Source organism: Coturnix japonica, chromosome 4 (genome assembly GCF_001577835.2).
Source record: "Coturnix japonica isolate 7356 chromosome 4, Coturnix japonica 2.1, whole genome shotgun sequence".
Lineage (NCBI taxonomy): Eukaryota > Metazoa > Chordata > Aves > Galliformes > Phasianidae > Coturnix > Coturnix japonica.
The window spans coordinates 47,864,266-47,886,316 of record NC_029519.1 but is presented as its reverse complement, the minus strand read 5'-3'; the positions used below and the strand labels follow the sequence as shown (position 1 = coordinate 47,886,316).

General features: G+C 39.4%; 1 protein-coding gene across 2 annotated transcripts in view; it reads left to right on the top strand.

Moving 5' to 3' along the window:
* Positions 1–22,051, top strand: part of SPATA5 (spermatogenesis associated 5) — a 191,078-nt gene that overhangs the window by 57,706 nt on the left and 111,321 nt on the right. For both annotated transcript variants that reach the window (XM_015861868.2, XM_015861865.2), the window contains exon 14: positions 6,751–6,877. In XM_015861868.2, coding sequence (XP_015717354.1) covers positions 6,751–6,877 — 127 coding nt within the window. The remainder of the gene's footprint in view (positions 1–6,750; positions 6,878–22,051) is intronic.

Here is a 22,051-nt window from a genome sequence, read left to right as displayed (position 1 = left end):
CACCTTGATTAACTTCCAGGATGCACAGAAGAAGAATGCTGATGGGAACAGAATGAAAGAAATGGAAATACATTGTGCACAGGGTGTGGTTATTTTTAAGTGACATCAGTGTTGAAGGAGTAGGAGAAATGTGAGATGTAGCATTCTTCTCTTGTTTCAGCTGCGGTATAGTGACTGTATGTAGATGGAACGTAGTGGCCCAACATCTTGCCCTTCATAGTACTTGTGTCGGAGTTGGTGTACGAGCACAATGGAACAGTGATGGATTTGTCCGTACTTGAGGATTCAGAGAAATGTTCTGGGAAAGCCCCTTGAAGAGATCCTGTTGTCCACAGCCCCAATCACTCAGACAGGCTTACTTCTTCTTCGTTGTGTTGGCCTTTTCTGGTCCCTCTTTATTGCAGCTTTTCAGAACGGTCGAGTAATAAGAAATTTGGGCTATTGGAAGATTGTGATTACCTGAATGCAGAGGGTAAATAAGACTGTAACAAGTGACCTATGGCCTGCGGGTTTAATACACTTACCTCTGACAAACAGAGCACTGTTGCCAATTTTTGTAAAAAGCCACCTTTTTTCCTTTTTTAAGGAATTTTGCTTAGACTTGATGATGCACTCAGACACTAAGAGTTCAAGTTTTCATGCTTTTGTAATGCTTTAAAAAAAAAAATAATTAAAGAAGGTGGCATTGAAAGTGGCACCATATTTGGGCTGGAGATAAACTGTAAAAGCTAAATGTTCTACCTGGTCTCGTTGAAGTTCGGTGACTTTCCAAGATTCCTCTTTTCCCTTATATAAGACGAATTTTGTGTCTTGAGGAAACAAGAGATGTGAATCAATATAGGGGTAAAAGCTGATACAAGGTATTTGTCTGATATTCTCCAGCAGTCCCTGGGTATGGTGTGTTGGAACCTGCACATAGCGTGGGTTTTGAAAGCTGACATGTCATCATTATGGTTCTTTTCAACCAAGGCCATATCTATGATATACGACATCTAATGTTGGTGCTGATAGAACGGAGGGGTTTAGAATTTCTTCCTTCAGAATTTGTTCTGCTAATCGCAGAAAAAAATGCAGAAGACAATTCCTTGCTGGAATATTTATTATTCTCAGCATTGAAGAGTTTTTCTGTCTGTTGTTTTATGAATAGCCAATACACCTGAAGTGAAGTCAACACAGGTGTCTTTCTCCTAGATTTTTTAATGGCAATCCAAACTGTAGTAAAGTGATGGTTTGAATAATAGTATGCATTGAAGTTTTTTTGCTTTTGTTATTGGTCTTTTTTTTTTTTTTATTTTTGTTTTTTTTTCTGTGTCTTTGCCAATGTGTCGCCTAGTGTTTTCCATAATGGACCAGTTGTGTAACCTAGGTACTGCTTCCTATGCCTTTTGAAGATTTAATGAGATACTCATTTGCGGTGCCTGTTCACGTATATACAAGAATCAATTAGTACTTCTGGAGCACAACAATAACATGCACTTCAGCGTGGAGCCCCGAAGCCATTTGCCCTCATCTGCAGACGGGAAGTGAGGGCCTGACAGAGCAAGTCCTGCTTCAGCCAGCAATTAACTGTTAGGATACCAGCTGTTTTTCCGTGGTGTCAATGAGTTTTGCATTTGTTGTGAGAGGAAAATTATTTCTAGAGATTCAGGAAAGGATTATTTAAGATGATATCACTCTCCATGTGTACTTTTAAAACCCGTAAACTTTTGGCTGTTCGTTGCCATTCTTTTGTTAGGAGAGAATAAATAAGAAAAGCAGCTTTTATCTCTGTAGCGTGAATCTTGGCCTGGATGCAATGATTTGGAAAGGAAAGCCTGGGCTGTACTCCTCTCAGCCAGGTCTGTGTTACAATTTCAGCTGTGTAGGAGATGAATCAGAGTAACTGAGCTGGGTGCCTGCCCTGAGGCCATGCCCCATTACCCTTGTGGCTGCCTGCCATTCGTGAATGGTATCACGCCGCGAATGTTAGTGTATGAAACATTCCTGCATTTTCAAGTCTGATTTATTTATCACCGAACTAAATTGAAGTCCTGATTTCATGGTGGCAGCCATTTCTGATGGTTTCATTGCCACTGGAAGGCAAGTGGCAAGAGGAGAGTCACTGGTTCTTCTTTATGGGATTTTCAATTGAAGACAGGATTAAGATAGTTTTTTCCAATTGCAATACATCTGGTGTTCTGAAAAAACGTTCATTGCTTTGGCTTGGAGTGTTCTCGTTTTCAGCCTGTGCAAATGTACATTTTGCATCAGCTTGCAGTGAGGTGCTTACTAGATTTGATCATTGGTTAAACCATAAGTACTGCTTTCTTGGACTTAGTGTTCAAATATGAAAAAACCTGCGTAAATGGGTGCTGAAGGGGAGGGAGAACTACTAAACTAGTTGAAAACATAGAAAACAAGTAAGCTGTTGCTGTCAACAAAACTAGCTACTAGCAAGAATGTAACAGGAACCTTGGAAACATGTTCCAGAAAAGGGCGGTGGAAGCTGTGAAGGGTCTGGAGCTCAGATCTTACGGGAAGCAGCGAGGGAACTGGGATTGTTTAGTCTCTTAGAAAAGAGAAGGCTAGGGAGAGACCTTATGGCTCTCTACAGCTGCCTGGAAAGAGGCTGTAACAAGGTGGGGGTCAGTCTCACGATCCCAGGTATAATGAAGGAGAATTGGCCATAAATGTTGCACCATGAGGAGGTTCAGGTTGGAAGCATAAGATAATTTTTTTCTCTGAAAGAGTGGTAATGCATTGGCACAGGCTTGCTCTGGGAGGTGGTGGAAGTCACCTTCCCTGGAGGTGATCAAGAGATGTTGGAGATTCGACGAGATGCGACATGGCTTAGTGGGCAATATTGGTAGTAGGTGGAAGGTAGGACTAGATGATCATAGAAAGTCTTTTCCAGCCTTACTGATTCTATTTAAATCTGCTGATTGCTTACATCTGGTTGAGTCTGAACAGTCTCCTTGGTGTGAAGAGGTATATAATGCTGCTAAATTTTATGTACTTCTTGGCGTAATGGTAGAATCAGGTTGCTGTTGCTCTAATGTTTATGGGAAAAAGTGTGAGAGCAGCTTCAGACGTTCATGTGGAAAGGACGGTTCTTGTTGGCCTCTAATTCCAGGTGACGAGAATGGGCACTGAGTGAATCCAGAGGAGATGAGAAAAAGAAAGGGAGCTATGGGTGACCTTCACCTGCATAGTTCAGTTTGGGGCAGGGCAGCAGTCTCTCAGATGCAGCAGATGAGGTGAAAACTAATTCAGATTAATGGTGAGGCACTGGTACACTGTAGAATGTGTTTTCTTCTGCCAGAATGCACATTGGAAGTGCCTTTAGCAAGAACAAAATACTGTGAGCAGAGTTTTTATTCCCCATAGGTAGTTTTACCTGGTGGGCTAGGAGGAGCTTCTCTATTGCTGGTCGAGGGAAGGGTGTTGAAAGACATGCAGCCCAAGGCTGGTGAGGCTTCTGCAGCACCAGCTGAAACTTCATGTGGGGATGCGTATCTGGCTGTGCCTAATGTGGTAAACCAGGATAAACAGATATGTTTTTTTTCCCTTTAAAACTACTTGGAGGATTTAGGAATTGGCAAAAAGATTAAAATAGCACATAGCTTACAGACTGATGTATTTAATTACGACAACGTTAGAGATTACTTGGAATTCTGAGGCCCGCATGTAGCAGCCAGGCTGCTCTTTCCTCACGCGTTTTTATTTTGAAGTTCAAGGTATTTCTGGTGGGGGCACGGCTCTTGCGTGCACACACCCGTGCACACATGGCCCTGTGTGGATTATGTAAGGTTCCTAATTCCGACCGCTGGGATTTGCAGGCGGCGTGTTGACAGGAAATTAGTTTGTACCACTACGTGCCTTTGGAGAGCGATTTCCATGCAGTTGCAATGATGACATCAACCCACGGAGGTCAGGTAGAGGGGGGCAAAGGCAGTTGCTTGGCTGGAAGTTGGTTTTGGCAGTGCCTGCATGGGACTGGAGGGTTAATCATAATTTGTTTCCCTGACTGCCGTTTGCGTCAAAAGTCCAGGCAGCCTTAATGAAAGTTGCCTGTGTTAATTTGAAACCCTTGCTGGGAAATCATGGGAAAATGGAAAAACGCATACTTGCATGTCACCCTTCAGATTAACAGCTTAGGCAGCACTAGCATTCTCGGGGCGTGCGGTGCAACTCAGTGTGGCCTGTAAGGAGATCGTGTGTGCCTGCTGGGAATTTCATAGGGCATCCTCTGAAGCCAAAAGCCAATTTGCACTAGACTCTGTGCTAAATATGATGCATCATATGATGGCTTAGTGAGCTATGTCAGCAAAAGCACCAAAATTGAAAACTTCTGGTGTTATAGATCCCAGACATGTCTTCATTTGATAGTACTATTATTTTTGATATTTTTTCCATGTGTGGTTTTAAAATCTTCTTATTCCACTTCTGACAGGTAGTAACAGAGCTCCTACTAATGCACTGGCATCCTCCATCTGTTGTTTGAGGAGCACTATGCCATCCGTGACTGCTTAACCATGACTTTCTGATTATGTCCTAGCTGTGTGAAACTGCAGGATACATTCACCTCAAACAGTGGGAGTTTTCCTTAAAATAAACTTTTTTTTTCCCTCTTAGTCTGATACTTGTAAGAGAAATGTTTATACTGGGGAAAGATGTAATATCCGTTCTAGCCACCTCTCTTTATAAACAAGTATTTCTTCTTTGTTTCCTTAAAAAAAAAGTTTGACATCTCCCCCAACGCCTTCTGAGTTTGGATCATCTCATATAACACTAACATTTTGGTCCCACTTCTAATGTTTTTCCCTGTGCTTAGATTTTCCTTGTATGCAGCCCATGGGGTATAAAGTGGAGTGAATGTGAAACTAGTGCAAGATGGGAGGCCTGAATCCCACCTGAGACTAGCTTATGTTACAAAGTTGATTTTAATTTCCTTTCAGTTCTGTGTCCTTCGAAAAGCATTTACCATCCTTGTGCAACACCTGAAGTGTTTTATCACACTCAGCCCTTTGCAAGGCAAGGGGCTGTGACCCAGGGCTGTGTTAGACATGCTCTGATACCCCTTGGGAGTTTCTAGCCTGGCTGCAGCAAACCAAAAAGCTGACAACGAGCTAACCCAAGTCCCTTCTCTAATATTTCTTAGCAACCTAAAAACTGTCTTAGCCAGCATTTATTATAGTTCCTCAAAGATATTTTATTATGAGCTCCTCAAAGATATTTTCCAGGCTAGGTCTGATTAGTTAACTATTTTTCTCTGGTAAATTACAGAACCGATTGCAGAACAGGAAAGCTACAGAGCTTATTAGGAGGAAATCTATGCAGGGGTGGCAGTGGCATGCCTGTTGCGTTGGTTCTGGGGCGCTCAGGAAGCACGTTGGCTGCCTTGGTGGTGGATGGCTGCACTGCTGCCAAGTGCCGCAGCTGGATGGAGGCATCCTGCCTGCATCTGCTGGAAAAGCTCAATGCTCAGTGGCTTAGAACTAATCTGTCTTCAGCGATCACAAACCAGAGAGGTTTATTTCTTTAAGCTGTATTTTAAATGGCATTTTAGCAGGTGCTGGGGGCCTTCCCCACAGCCGGAGGTGGTGGTGGCCAACAGCCAGGCTCTCAGGGCTCCCACTGCTTCACTTCAGCCTACCTATCTGAGTGAATGGTTATCTGTGTACAGTCCTTATATCTCCTAGGAACAGTGTCTTTGAAAAAGTAAATCATGATTTGACCTCTTTTTTTAAAATTTTAAATAATATTTCAGAAATAAAGCTTTTTTACGCAGAATTAAAAGGATGGTTATAGTGTAAAGAACATTACAGTTTATGATGCTTTTTACTTATTGCAACACAGGTGCTTGGTCTTGGTTTGATTTATGCACTGTCTTCTGCATTCTTACAGCATGTGCGACCATGTATACACAATACACATGGGTATATATATGTGAACACACATACATTATAAATGCCTAGGAAGAAGGCGACATATCACTTATTCTTTTTAATATATTGGAAGTTTTAACTAATATACTAGTTTGTTTCTGTAATATATCTTGCTACATCTATTTAAACAATTTCTCCATAAGCTTCAATGTTACCAGAGTTAATTGCCAACATAAATAAATAAATGCTTAAAATACCTTGTATTGCCTTTTCAGGTGTTTCACATATTGGTACTTTCAAACTAGAGTTTTCTGTTTCTCAGTCCTCCTTTCCGGGCATCTGGAAAATCAACTGGGTTGAAGGACTGACATTGCTATTATGAAGGAGTTGGTACACACTGAATTTGTACTCATTTGATGGAGAGGGTGCACAAATGTAGACCAACTCTGCAAAATACATAACTGTAATTTTTCATCCTGGGTGGTGTAAGCACGCACTTACAGGATGCTGGAAATTAAAGTTTGCCTGACTAGAAAAGAATCTGGATGGATTTAGTTATCTTAGAAATGTTTATTCCAGATATCTACGTTCTGTAAAGTTTTTACAGCCTGTGCAGTAGGTTTGTAAGTAACAAAACTCATCTGGTTTCTGAATACCGAGAAGTCTTTTGAAGGACTAATTCTTTAGCTTGCATTTGCTTACTTCAAATGACTGAAACTATTTTCCATCCAGGTATTGAAATTGAAAATAAAAATCAGAATGATATTAAACATTAAAAGAAGTGTATTCCTATGAATTGAACTCGATATCCTTTCTCCAGATTTCTGGGAAGGGCAAACAAATGCTGTAACTATTTATTTATTTATTTATTTATTTGATTCAGCTCTTCAGGTGCTGGAAATGTAGTAGACCGAGTCTTGGCTCAGTTGTTGACGGAAATGGATGGGATAGAGCAGCTGAAGGACGTGACAATTTTGGCAGCTACAAACAGACCAGACATGATAGACAAGGTACGATGCAGTGTTGAATGTACTGTTCTCTTGAGAAAGCCTGATTCTGGAATGATCCAGTTGTCTTCGTTTACTCTGCAAACTGTCGTCTAATAATTTTATGATAAGGGTAGAAGGTGGAAAATGGTGGCAAGGCAAAGGAAAGGTTTATGTCTCTGGCTTTTTTTTTTCCCCCATAAAAATGTTTTAACAGAAACAAAGTGTTTTGTGATATCCCTAAGTGTCTGTTTCCTAGAAGAAATTATCCTTAAATTGAGCTCATTGAACTGGTGCAGCAACATTTCTCTCAAACTGCTTTTGTGGGTTTTGCTTCTGTTGTGTTTGTTTATGCAAGAGTTTGCTGGACTGCTGGTTTCATTAGTTACTTCCTTTCAGAAGATTAAATATCTCCTCGGTGCTGTTTGCCTGCTGCCAGCAGTGGGGGTTCCAGCTGCAGACAGCACGGTTTCTCCTTGAGTCTCGCAGCAGCCTTGCTGGAGAGACAAATATGTAAAACCAGAATGGTTGTAACACTTAGAGCAGAAAGCCTCCAAACACAAAACAAACCCAGCAGCCCTGTAGAAAATCCACTTTAAGAGTTTGCCACTGCTGTGTCTGCTCACAGCTAAGTGCAGTAGATGGACCAGTCTGAAGTGATTTCCTTTAAGATATGTTTCGTGGTGTTGGTGAGGTTCTTTGTTACACAGCTTTTCAACTTCGCAACAGTCATGAATTTGATGACAAGCTAATGAAATTTAATTTTCCTGGTCTTTTATAGCGTTTCTTAAAATATTTCCTTATTTTCAATGTTAACAAATTCTTACATTTTAAGGTATTTCTGGAATAGTTTTTTTTCTGTTTGTCTTGGAGCATTCAGGTAAAAATATGTATGAGGTGCAAGCTTTTAAAGTAAAATTGGTATACACATGAAGTCTTGAGGGGAAAAAAGCCTTGTATTTTGGCTGCAGAACACAGCTTCTTCCCTTTTGAACTGCCGGAAGCCACCCAGCTGATAGCATCCTGATAAAGGCTCGTTTACAGCTTCCTTAAAGACTATCTATGTCCCTGCCAAGGTGAAGTAGAACTAGTAAAGTGTATTCAGTAAGAAATGGTAAATCAGTGACAAATACGCTTGTGCGAAACTGAGATTTTTCACAGATTTTAATTTTTGTCAGATTGATTCCAGCTTTCTTCGGTGTCAGATTAAGCTGAATTAGAAAAATTTTGATCTGTTGACCAGAAATTTCCTTTTGGGTCAGTTTGTTGTTGTGTTGTGCCATCTCTGTCACCACGTGGGTATTCAATTCTCTGTCATTCTCCCTTTGGCTAGATTCCTCTTTCCTGTGAATGCTATTTTCTTGTGTTTTCATTTTTTATCTGAAATACTGGAAAGAACTAGCGTGTATTAAAAGAGCCACCCTACAATGCACAAAACTTGTAGAACTGAAACTGTTAGATATATGTGCACTATATCTCCGTCACTGATGCAAATCCAGCTCTAGTACATGAATGTTTTAATTTTAATCTGGAGGATAAAAAAAATTGGTGTCTTCCCTGCATCTGAATTTTGTGGGGGTGATGAGAGGAGATGTTGATTCTGAAAAGATCTGTTTTAATATCCACTTTTCTAGGAATAATTTATTTTAACGAAAAGCAGCCATGGAGGTAGGAAATGATAGGGGGATAACCCATTCCTGAGAAGGTGACACTCAGGTGAGATGGGCTTACACAGCAATTAGCTGGGTTCTGCGACATTGCTGATGCAATACTTGCAGCTGGAAAGGACAGTATGTTGTGGAAACTCCACTTTCAACTCCAACTGTTTTTTTTTCCTTTCATTCATCAGCAACATCTGAATACTCTGTGTGTAGGGAACTATGGTAGCTACCACTGGGAAGATTTTTACACACTGTGGTAGCTGAAAGGAAGAATATTATTTATATATATTGACATAGAGTAGTAAGTTAACTCCCATGGTAAAAGGCTAGTAGAGAGGAAACGCAGAACTAACACACTTGTGTTTAGTTGGCAGTGTTAGACTGATGTATTTTAGCCCCAAGTTGGTTCTGACCCTAACAGGTCTAAGTTCCATGAGACAGTGCTCGTCAGAGTAGTGAGCTGTGTGATTGTAGGAACGTTATTAGCTAGAAACTATAAATGGATATTTTAGATCTTTTTTTAAATGACTTCTGCAAAGATATAAAGAAAAAAGTTCTGATAATTCTGTAGAAAGTGTTCACTTGTAGAATAGCAGAGCAAAATTTCACCAGTCTGGAGAAAGGGTTTTAAACCGTGATTTAAAGGGACTGGATAATCATGTTTGAGTTGGTATAACTCACATTGTGCTTCAGGCAAACCAGGTAAGCTACACCAAGCTATACGCATTTTCTTCCCTGGAAAAAAAAGAAAAAAAAAAGTAACAAAACCATCAGAAAGCATTTGTTTTGAACTTCAGTTCATTAGAAGTCTTTCCATATGGATTTACAGTTTGCTTAGTAATCACTAATGCCTTTGAAAAGGTAAGATTTTATTAAATCAATGCATTGGAAATATTAGTTCAGTAGTATATTACAGTAAATGAGTGTCGTATTTGTATAGGTTTATCATGACCATGCAGTAATATTTAATGCATGAACTTGACATGTTGTATAAAGGCACAGGGCAATCTTTTGTTCCTTACTTTGAAAACAGCATGTGGGAATATCACATATAAGGGTATTCCCCTGTGCCTAGTGCAGACATTGTCATCCCTGCAAGCACTACACTTCGTTGCTTTCGGGTAGTGAATAGCTTTTGAGTCAGCCTTTTATAGAGTTATGTTTAGTGGTGAACTTGTTTTGTCTTGCTACAAATGTCTATTAATAAGATTCTCTGAGATGTCATGATTTTATTGAAATATTATTCCGGACCTAAGTTGTGCCCCTTGTTTGGAGCACGTAGCTACTTTGCATCCCATTCATGCCATGCTGGAAATACTCTGGGATAGTTTCCATTGGATTAAAATAACAAAAACAACGTGTTCCGATTTCACCCTACATGTGATGCAGAAAGAGTGATTTCTATTAGAAGGGAAGTACTCTGGAACGAGATGTTCTGAACATTCTTTGTAAGTGATACAGAAACAAAACACTCTGAGTCAGTAAGAATAGTAAAAACTACCCTTTTAGTTTTGGTTTTCTATTTACTGTAGAGGTAGAATTGATGAGCAACAGTAGGAAAAATACTTCTAACTTTTGATGACTTCTTCACTCGAAGTGATTTTTCACGCCTGAAATATTTTGCAGTGATTTCATGGAGCTGCTTGCAATTCAAAGCTTGGTGGTATTTTCCCGTGTATCAGCTGGCCTAACAAGAGATCCCACTCATTGCTACAAACCCCACATAAACTATTTTGAGCTCTGTGTATATTTTGATTTTCTTGAAATTAGTTGATCTTTTCAGATATACATGGACAAGCTTTTCACTGTAGTCCAACAAGCTTCTGCAGGAGAAAACCTAGATTGACTCAACAGGACTGCGTGTCCTTTTTCTCTCTTACAGTGGAACCTGTATTTTCCTAATCTCTAAATACCGACCTTAATTCTTGGTTGAAGAAGGTGAATTTCTGTTGTTTCCTGCCCATGCCAATGCCTTTTTCCTCTGCATTTCATCACCATTAACCACTTTACTAAAGAAAGAGAAACTGTCAGATCCCCAGGGACCTTGGTGAACAGTTTCAGCACAGGAAGCAAGATGCCTGTTACTGTGGTATCTGATAGTTTTACCTCCTGCTGGGTCAAATTTGATTGTCAAACACATTGGCGATGATGTAAAACACAAGGTGATAAGTGAAGGGATGGCCTGTGATATACGATGACATCCTGGTGCTCCTGACAGCTTCACTTCTCCTTATCATGGGGTGCAGAAAAGATGTATCCTCAAAGATGCTATTTGCATAAGAATGACAGGATGTGATAGGACAAATGAAGATTAATGAAAGCCTGTGCTGTCAGTGTTACCCATTGTCTCTAGATTGATGATGGTCTGGATTGCATCGGTGTTCATGGGCTTCAAGTGTAGCTCAAAGCAGCAGCTCTACTGATACACTGAATACCAAAGAGCTGAGTATTTAAAAAATACTTTTTTAGTACATTTTGGCTTCTAATCTTGAAGTACCTTGTGTGCTAGTATAAGAACATGTGTTCTGTGGATTGTGCCAGTGCAGAGGATTTTTGCTGCCTCCTTTTGAACAGTTATTTTGCTTTTAAAAGTGTCATACTCCCCTCACCTTTTCTCTCCTCCCTTCTCTTCCTTCACCCTGAAGTCTTCAGTCCACACTGTTCTGCAGAGAAGCTCAGTTGACATCAGCGTATTAACCACTGGAGTTGACTTCAACTTATTTTGTTTAAGAACCATGTGGATATTGAGTTTTCTGGTCGGCTTATAGGAACAAAATAAAACTGCAGCCAGTATTCTTCCTAGCAACTGCCAAGTATGGGGAAATAGAATAAAACTTTCCTCCCTTGTGGTTCATTTGGGTTTTGGAGAAGTTCTCTTGGTCAGAGAAGTCAAACAGAGGTTTGACAAGTGAATCTGACTCTTAAAATGGTGATTACTGTGTGCAGTTTTGGGACAACCTTAATTTAAAGTGGCTTGTTTTGATGAAAATAAAAAGTGCACCATAGAGCCATTTGGCAGAATCAGTAAAGAAATTATAATTTCTTGCCTGCAGCAAAAGTAAATAATCTTTCCTCTTTTAAAACATCAAAGTTCTGTCTTTCTGAAGGCTTGTGGAGGAAATTCAAATATTTAGGTTTGCAGTTTTACAAGTTAAAAGAAATAGGAAAGAATCTGGCATATTTTTTCATTATTATTGTATATGCTGTTATAAAGCAGGTGATACTAGGAGCATGCTTAACAGTCAGATGCAGTGGCATTAACTTAACTCATTACCACATCTTATATTTTTCTATGTACGTATTTGTCTATGTGTGATTTCCATTTTGGTCAGATGTGTTTTACTAACGGGTCTTCCTACAGCTTTGACAGATACTACTTCAGTTTTCCCAAACATATTGTAGGATTGGAGTTACAAGCCATGTAGTGCACCAGTCATGTGCTCTGCTCCTCTCTGTGACCCCCAAATTTAATCAAAGATCACAGAAACCTCCAGGTTGGCCCTTGGGGGTCTTCCAGTTCAACCTCATACTTGTGCAGAGCCAAATTCAATGTTAGATGAGGTTGATCTGGGCTTGTCTGGGAGGTCTTTATGTATGTTCATGAATGGAGTTTTCAGAGCCTCTCTGGGCACCTGCTTCATGTTTGATGACCCTCATTGTGATTTTTTTTTCCCCTTGTATAAAGTAGTCTAGCTTTTTAAAACCCATGCTTTCTTGTCCTGCTGTGTACTTCTGGGAAGTGTTTGTCTCCATCTCTACAAACCATTTTACTGCTTCCTGCCGCTTTTAAATATTTTTACCTGTTCATACTAATTTACTTTGGGTATGGTTTGAGGATAAGCCACCCAAGTGTCTTTTAGCCTTGCAGTGGTATAATATGAGCTGAGTCCCAGACAGGAAACTGGAATACATCTCCGACTGTTACATCTCAGCATTGCTTCTACGCAGATTTCGTCCAGATTTGGAAGACTGATGGCACAAGAGTAGGTGTCTTTTAGAAGGAGGCAATGTTGGGACACTTAATGCCTTGTCTAAGTATTTTATGGTAGTTGAATAAATAGCAAGTAAACACCGGTTAGAGTTAAATCTTTTTGTTTATTTGATTTCTCACTGCTAGGATACTGGAGAGGAAGTAGTCCAGTCTGGGGATAGCTGACAAGTAATTTGTGAAACTGCTTGCCCTATCTGATACTGTATAACCAAAACCAGTCTTCATTTGTGGATGGACTTTGTAGTCATCACTAGACTAGAACAGGTGGGAATGTGTTGCAGAATAGCAATCAAACCACGTACATGCAATCACCATACCTCTCCACACTGCTGAAACATCAATTTTTCTTTTCTTCAGTTTCTTATTTTAAATGCTGAAATGCCTCTCTGCTCGTCAAAAGGCACTCCTCATATTCTTCTAAAGCCTTGGGATTAAAAGCAGAGAGAGATTTTGACTTGTGACTTTTTAGTCAGCCAGAACCTAGCGTGTTTACATCATTTTGCCCAGGTGCAAGTATGGTTCTTTGAAATAACAGAAGATGTGGGATTTCTTTTGAAGACAAGATTGTTCTGGAGCATATAATAAATTTTCAAAAAATTAGGCTTTAGGGAAAAATTATATCAAACTACATGCCATTGAAAAGAGGGTCTGACATTCTAAAATTGTTTCACAATCTTGGCACCGTCACATTTTCCATCAGTTGGTTTTCTCCGGTATGTGTTTGGGTTTTTACCCTTTAATGCAGTTAAACTTGCAAGTGCGACTAGGGCAAAGACGTGCTCTGGAAAGTAGCTGTTTCTCAGAGATCTAATTTTGCCATTATTAATATAAGATGTTTACATTTTGAGGTGATTAAGAGCTTTCTAAGTTTATTTAAAAGAAGAAAAGCAAAAGCAGGAGTAAAATGGTTTTAATGTTGTTGCAAATTACTTTCACCTGTTATACTGAAAACACTGAACAGACACTGTTGGCGAACAGTGCTGTTTACTGGCCAGGATCTCAAAGTTGATGATTTGAGGCTGGATTGGATAGTGTGAACCCAGAGCTCCTCCAGTACCTTATCAACCTGTCTGAATGCAGAGTTAGTTTCTGTGTTCCCCATGAACATGTATATATAAAATATTCCTTTTTGAGTCGAGAACTGGTTTTTAAGATTCACCTGAAGCTCTCTCCTTCCTTCCTTCCTCCCCACCCCCTTCCTTGCTGATGAAAACTTTGTTTTCTCATGAGTGCAGCAAATAAAATATTTCCAGGTGTGCAAAAGCGATTTTTGTTTCCAGCATCGATTGTCAGAGTGTGGAGGCCTGAGTAGTAAATCAGCCTTAAGGCTGCTACAGTTTAAAAAAAAAACCAAAATCTTAGTGGTGACAGCTGAAGAGCACAGTGACTTTTTCACTCAAGATTTATTACTTGCCTGCAATAAGGGGTTGGAGGGAAAACTTGCTGGGCTGCATATTTTCTCCTTTAACAGACACACCATAGGGCCAGGATAAATTGGCTTTATTTTGTCTGTGAAAACATAAAACCAAACAGCGTACGTAAAAATATAATAGTTTTACTTCAAGTAGATCAGAAAAGTAAATATGCCTGCTCTTATTCTTTATAGCAGAAAGCATTCCTTACATTGATTCATTCATGTAGCGTAGCATCCCTAATATTTTCATAAACTCTGCAACACATGCCAGAAAACTTATTTGAAGGTATCAAAGCATACATATTAAATTTGGGAAAGTACAAAGATGGCAGAGTAACAGCCAGAGCTTGTTTTTGTTCGTATGTCCTATCCTCAGAAAATCTCAGTGAAGAGCACAGTGTGTCAGAAACTACCTAGAGTGAGAAATTTGAGGGGCTTATCAGTGTGCTATTTGTGTGAACACCATGCATCAGTTCAGTGAGTCTAATTGTGATGCCATGTTGTTGTGTGGTTGGTTTTCTTTGCTTTTTCTTGGTTTGTTTTTGTTTTTTGGATGTGTATGGTGTTCCCCCTCCATTGAGTGACACTGTTTGTAAGAGAATATGACAACATATGCTTGGGTGTTAAGATGAATCATGCCTCTAGACATGAAGTGAGTTTGAGCAGTACCTGTAGCATTGGGTTAGGTCAACTGAATTCTTCATGTGGATTTAGAGGCAAATACAGCACCTTTGCCTAGAGGATTAATAGTAGTTTTATTAAGTTACTTGCATGTGTACAGTGAGTTTCAACCCCTAACACTTTTGTCTGCTTGTCAAGACACAAGGTTTAGCTTCCTACTTGAATTACTTGGGAGCAGTCTATGTGATGGTAACTTCTGCCTACTAAATCCTTCCAACTCAATCTTTCCCCTTTGTATTAAGCTTTGGAGTCATGCAGGGCGGGGTGGGGGTTGCAGCTGGTTTGCTGAGATATGGCTTGCCTCAGTTCCTCTGGGAGCATCCTCAGGAGCTATGAGAGCCTTAGGGACACGTAGCTAGGGATACACTACTTCATAGCAGATGAGCAAAGCTCAGCAAGTAATATCTTTTTGTATATAAAAAGCTTTGTGAGGGTAGTGATAACAGTTAAGGAGGAGACGTTCCAAAAGGACTTGATTTTTAAGGGAGCTATTCTAGAAGGGATGTTAACGTGTTCCTGTGAGCCACATAACAAGAGAAATGCCTGCAGTGAGGTTACTTGACCGGTAGCCGTAGACGCGTTTAGGGCTTGGTTTGCAACTGGTTTCTGCTTAGCCTTCCTGTCAGTGGATGCAAAATGTGCAGGATGTATAAAGTGCTTTTGTGAACACTGTATTAAAATAGCATTATAGAGAATGTTGTGCTTATTTACCACACATGACTTCAGAAATGCCATGGGTGACATTGCGTGTACAATCTTAATTCATTCTTTCTGCATTTGAATCATTGTGCAGTCTTTAACTATGTTAATGAAAGTGGTATTCATGGTGTGTGATTAATTAAATTGCATTAACTTAGAAAATTATTTTTACAATTAATTATGATCATCTTTAATTACCCTAATACTCACATTTCCTTATTTTTAAGAGCTCTGATTTACACTGTTTGAAATCGGATGAGTAATTACCAGTTTCTGATGTGAGTGTCTGGAACCCATGGTCTGGTGTCATGTTGCTATCTTCATGGTTATCAGCTGTATGGGAGCCTCTAGATCCACCGTGGAAAACTTGGTTGCTTGAAATACGTGGTAAATTGACAACAGAGGAAGATTTAGGTTGGAGGTCAGGGGGAAGTTCTTTACTATGTGAGTGGTGAGGTACTGGAACAGGCTGCCCAAAGAGGTTGCTGATGCCCCATTCCTGGAGCTGTTCAAGGCCAGGTTGGATGTGGCCTTGGGCAGCCTGGTCCAATATTAAATGGGGAGGTTGTTGGGCCTGCCTGTGGCAGGGGAGTTGGAGATTCATGATCCTCGAGGTCCCTTCCAACCCAGACAATTCTATGATTCTTGGTCTACATTTTTTTTGTCTCTCAGTTTCTTCATCTTTGGCAAACTGTCATCTAATCTCAGTGTGATCCTTATTCTTAGTCATTTTGCTCCACTAATGTATTTTTTTCCCCCTCTGTGCTTGGATGCATTTTGCTTTTCACAAATTCTTTCTCCCAAGCTCAGTAAATTTCTTTTCTCAGTCATCCAAATCTCCCCAAATTTTTATCTTATCTTCGCCTGCCTGCCCAGCCAGCATTTCCCATTTCTCTTGGCCTCCTGGGATCCTGTATCTAGAATTTTTATTAATGACCATCAGTTCTGCTGCAGCATCCAGATTCCTGGCTTTAGTGTGTTCATTCTCTGTATCTGGCTCTTGTTCCTTCCAGAGTCTGTTCTGGTATCCTCTTTCACCTCCTCCTGCTTGACTAGACTCAGATTACTCCAGTGAGAGGAGAGGTCATTTTCCTGCTGTGACTTCAGCAGCCTGCATTTAGCATGAACCTGTAGACTCCTCGAATCTTGGTAGTTTCAATCTTTGGTCAGAGTTTGTATCTGTTAAATATCAAGAAACATCACTGAGCTTTTTCTAATTAAGAAGTTTCAAATCCTAGCGTCGTCAGATCTCAAGACTTTCCTCCAAAGGTTACGGTGAAGTCATTTTATTAATTTTTTTATACTGTAAACAAAGCAACATATTTTTCCTAGTCTCCTTCTCATGCAACAGCTGAAATGTTTTGACTGGAACGTTACAAAACAAATCAGTTGAAGGCAGCCAGCCAGTTTGGAAAGTACAAGAAGGTCAAAGCTCGGAATAGAATAAACTACTAAATGCCTGATCTTATAGAAGTCACTCAGCATTTTACATTATAGTAAGTGAGATACTTATCTCCCTCCTAATAGAGTGAAGGATGTTCCAGTAAAAATGGAAGTCATGGTGAAACAGAAAGCTGAGGATTGTCTGTGCCACTGGTTTAGTTCTGGTTTAGCCTCAGTACACCTTGAGACTGTGCTGGGAGAGAGAAGCATGAGGGATCAGAGTACAGTTTCTTTGCTTGTACATAGAAAAGTGACCTTTTAAGTTTTAGTTTTAGAATACCTCTGAATGTCAGAGCTTTGTAATGAACAAATTGGAATATGATCAATCTTTCCATGTTAGTAAAAGACTCCAAAAAGGTGCTGAATGCAGAGTTAGCTGATAAGCACTTGTTTCTCAGTAAGGACATGAGTAAGCTTTTGCTTAAGGTTCTTTAGGACTATTGGATGTTATCATTAGTCTGTTCAGTTTATTAGTAGCGTCTTCTTTGTTTGCGAGATTTCTGTGGGGAGAATAAGACTTCATCAGAGAGTTTGCACTAGTTGATTATTCTTTTTATTACATTGAAAGAGCTCCAACTTTGCATTTTGTTTGTTCTAGCAATGATAAATGTTGGATACCTTGCATATCTAGCGTAAGTTCTGCTTATGCGCAAGCAGAAATAGCAGTTTGGGTATCAATAGAGAAAATGGACTTGTTCAAGAAGAGCTATTCAAGAGTTATTAAAAGAAGTTTTAACATCAAACTAAATGAAGGCAGTACTGTAATCAAAAAGGAAACAATCTGGGAGTCATTGATCTATAATATATCATTTTCATAAGGTATGTGGAAGGATTGTTATACATATATGCAGGAGCAGAAAGCCAGGGCTCTTTTCACATTACTGTTTCTTGTGGTCAGAGCAGGCTTGGTGTGTAACTATGCAGGTCACCAGAGTACCTCAGGTTTGCATGTGCCAGTGTAGTTTAATGACAAAAGTTTATTTGAAGGTCTGTGTGATTTGATGTATATACAACTACAAGAATTGGCTCAGAATGGCAACAAATTCTCAGTTTTTGAATGATCTAGAAAAGTATGTAGGATGCAAGGTCTTTGAATCTGATTGAGAGAGAAATGTCTGAAAGTCAAATGAGTATTTTGATTCAGCATTGCTGGGCAGTGGTAGACAGGACTCCTCTCAGCAGTTCTAGAAATCTGAAGTGATTGCTTCTTTTGGGGCTTGTGTCTGTTATTCGTTCTTATCAAGCTGAAGAATATAATTAAACAGGGTGTAGTTATTTCTTCCTTTGTTGTGAATGAAAGTACACTCCCTCCACGGTGAATTAAGTGTTGTGTTACAGAGAAGCACATTTGTCTCAGATATACAAAGAAGAGTTTAAAACAGTCCGCCGTTAATTATGTTTCATACACACTTTATTGCAATATTCCAGTTGCTGTTGAGAGCATCTTTCAAATTTTCTGTTCCCTGTCAGGTGGTGAAAAAGCTGTACTTGGAAACTGTTCCTTTGTTCTAATGGCAACATAACACTGACAGCTCCTGCTTTGTATTGTTTCTACCTTGCAAACCTAAAAATGAACTTCTTTGCTTTTTGCTAGCCACTACTTCAAACAGGATGCCTATTCAATTTTCCCATCCGTATCTTGCTCCAGGTAATAATTCCAACACATTATATTACTTAAAGAAAAATCAGTTATGAAATTAAATGCATATGTTAAATTTACACTGGTACTGCTGATATCTTTTCTCCGTAACCTCAGACCAACATCTGTAAGTCTGTGTAACAAGTCTTTTCCACTCCCCTACCCCTCCATTTCTGTTCTTCCCCCACATCTGCTTTGTTTTTTCCTGTACAGGGAGTTTTGCTTTGGAAACTGTGTTTGGAAACTGGGTTGGCAGGATGATAGAAAAGTATGATAGAACTTGTATCAATGCCATTAGGTTTTTTTTTTTTTTTTTTTTTTTTTTTTTTCTTTCTGGTGAAGACAAAGAGCACTAATAAAGTATGAAGGTAAATAAACAGAGGTAAATAAACCTGTTGAAACATTGTGCTATTTCATCAGAGGGCTGCAGCTAAGTGCATAAATACACTTCTGTGTCACTTGCCAGAGTATCTTCCATAACCCTGATAAGAGAAGGGAAGACAACCAATGTAGTTATCACTTCACAGATGGGAGAGGAGGTTAAAGCCAGATAAAACTGTAGGGCTCTCATTAATGTGTCATGGATAAGTTTTAAAAAGAAGTTGTTCTGTGGATATTTTAGAGCCTGTTTATAAGCTCAACAGATGATAGTTTTTCATAATTTTTCATGCTTTCCCCCATGTGCACTCTTCCACCTTGCTATGAAACAATGTAATCTTGTTGAAAGAACTGACTTCTGAAAAAAAATAAGTGGGTGAACAAGGTGATCCTATGCAAAATGAGAGGAAAGTCACCTATTCCTTAAACCAAATATGTTTTATGACTTTGATCATCGTTTCTGCCCCTCTTTGAAACCTTTCCCTATCTACTATATCCTTTTTGAGAGAAAAGAACTGGGATTGCACACAGTATTCAAGGTGCTGGTGAAATATGGATTTGTATGTGTACATAATGGTGCTTTCTGTTTTGTTCTTTACTCTGTTATTAGCAGCTTGCAATTCTGAACACTTCATTTGCTTGTTTGACTGCTGCCAAGCACCGAGCTCAAGTTTTCATGACTGTCTATTAAAACTAGAAAGTCTGCCTCTTAAGTGGTAATTGTTCATCTCAGAACTCATGCTTTTATGTACGAATGAATGACTGAATTTCCCTTGTTCATAATTTAGCATTAGCTTTCACTGAAGATGGGCTATTTGCAAAGTCTCCCGAAATCCTTACAGAGTTCTTTACCCTCAGTCTTCGTCCTTGTGTAGCTGTACCATTGGAAATCATGGCTCCTATATTACATCATTTCCTTGGTATTAAACAAAATGTAAATTTTATACAGGAGAAATAGATGAGATTAAGGGGTCTGTATTGTGTCACAATAGGGAGGTAACTCAGAAAAGGCGTCTACCCTGACTGTGCATGTTGCTATCTGAAGGCAGACCCTAACAAGCATGGTTGGACTTGCTGGAAACAGAGGAATGAGAGATAAAGCATCCCAAAATACAACAAACTTGGAGAATTTGAATTCATCTGCACTGTTGCACATGGATACTGAAAACAAAGAGAAGAACAATAAGCATTGCAACATGTTTACGTTTTTCTCTGTCTTATTGTCAGAAATATTGGGTAAGCCACAGGTTCCGATGTTGATATCTCTGGAATTAAGTCCTGTGACTGAAAAAAACCTCATGGATCGTCTTCCAGCAAGCTGAGAAATCTATTGTATTGTACTAAGCATGCCTTTCTGTTAGAACTATTATACAATAGTGAGCATTTATTCATAATAAGCATGCTGGTTCAAGTAGAAGCAAAGCAAAAAACAAACAAAACACCAACAACAAAAAAACACCCTGCATTAAAAAAAAAAAAGGAAAAAAGAGGAAAAAGCATTCTAGAATAAGACTGTCTTCATACTGCAGCATACCCTGTCACTGTATAGAGAACATGAATGTGCCCATCTTTTCATAAAAATGGCAGTAGTGAAGCAGGCAGCCACTGGAGGCAATTAGCTGGTATGGAAAAAGGTATCTCCAAGAAGAACCACGTCTCTACAGTAAGTACCAGAGCATGCAGGAAAGTGCTGAATGCCAACCCGGTCTGAGGGGACTGATAATGGCTCAGAAAATGAAGGGTAGTACAGAGTTAGGCCTTGTAGATGGAGAGAGGGTATTTAAGATTGCTAGTAGTGTAACTCTGCTCCAGAAGTTTGTTTTTCTAAGCAGTGAATATTTTCTACAGAAGTCACCGAGCGAGAAGGGGCAGCATTAGTCAGTTTGCAAGGCAAGTCTTATTCCATTACTTAACAGGGAGGCACGTGAGATATGTAAGCAAGAACACACGCCAGGGTGTGTGTGTTCATCAGTCAACATGTGAGGTGTGTGTAATTGGCAAACACACACCTTGGAACATGTTACTACACTTATAAAATGGCCATTTATTTTAGTTTTTATTAAGGAATGTAAGTGTTCTGTGCAAATCTAAAAAAAAAAAAAATCCTGATTTTTAATTTTTATTTTTTTTAATTGAAACCCTGTTTTTTTCATACATTTAATTTTGAACCATGTTAAATACCTGTTTTAGTGTTTAAGTACTGTTTGGATCTGATATTCTGTGTTGTCTTTATGCACAAATGATGCCAGCAGAGTGTAGGTGTGAGGAAATGTAACTTGCTTCATTCTAGATTTCCCCATTGGTTCTTTTTCTTTGTGATCCCCTGAGCTTCCCTACCTTGACTTAAAAGGAATGCAGTTGCCAGGGGAGCTAGAGTGCAAACCTTAAACTTTGTCTTCACTGGATGCTACTCTTAATAACCTGGGTTGTTGTTTTTTTTTTTTAATGGCAAATCTATCTTATCAGTTCCAGCAAGTGCAAAATTACAGTTTTTTTGTTGTTTGGAAAATAACTATTGGAGATGATTTTTTTTTTTTGTCTTGCTCATATGTGCATTTTACTGTCAGAATTTAGACTCACACAGCAACAGGGAGGTGTTTTGTGGTAATGCTTCAATGGCCTACTCTCCTACCAAAGTGTCAAGAGAGTGCAAGGAGTAAGGTGTGGAATGGAAACAGGTTGTGCACCTTGCTGCAACCATGGTTTGTGTAGCGGCTGTAGAAAACGACACCTTCTTATTGAAGGCCTCTGTATTCTTTGTGCATTGAATGCAGAAGTGACCACCACAGTGGTAAAAACAAGGTGACATAGCTGTAACTGCTGTGCAGACTGTAACTGAGGCATTAGGTGTTGTTGTGTTGCTGCTTCTTAAGAAAATTGCTGGTTATCGTTTACGGGAGAAAAAGTCCTTCCCTCTTCTATGACTGTGCAATCCTACACAGTGCCCAAAGAGTTTTCAGAGTTATGACTAAAGTCTTGTTTCCAGGCATGCTTTTAAGGAGTTGATTTTCTTCCCAGTGGACTGAGCATGAAAAGGAACGAACTCAACATTGAAGGTTCTATATTGTTTGCATGATTTGTACTAGATCATTTGCAAGTTTTTTAGAGCAATGGGGATCTGTTCTGTCTTTGCTTTGAACATGAAAACAAAGTACATTTCACATCAGATGCCTTTTCACAAATTAAGAGATTGTTTAAGCAAACACATTTCCACAACAAAGCTGTATTTTAACACAATCTGCCAGCAACGTTGTGACATAACACAAACAATGTAAGTTCTGAAAGAAAGCAA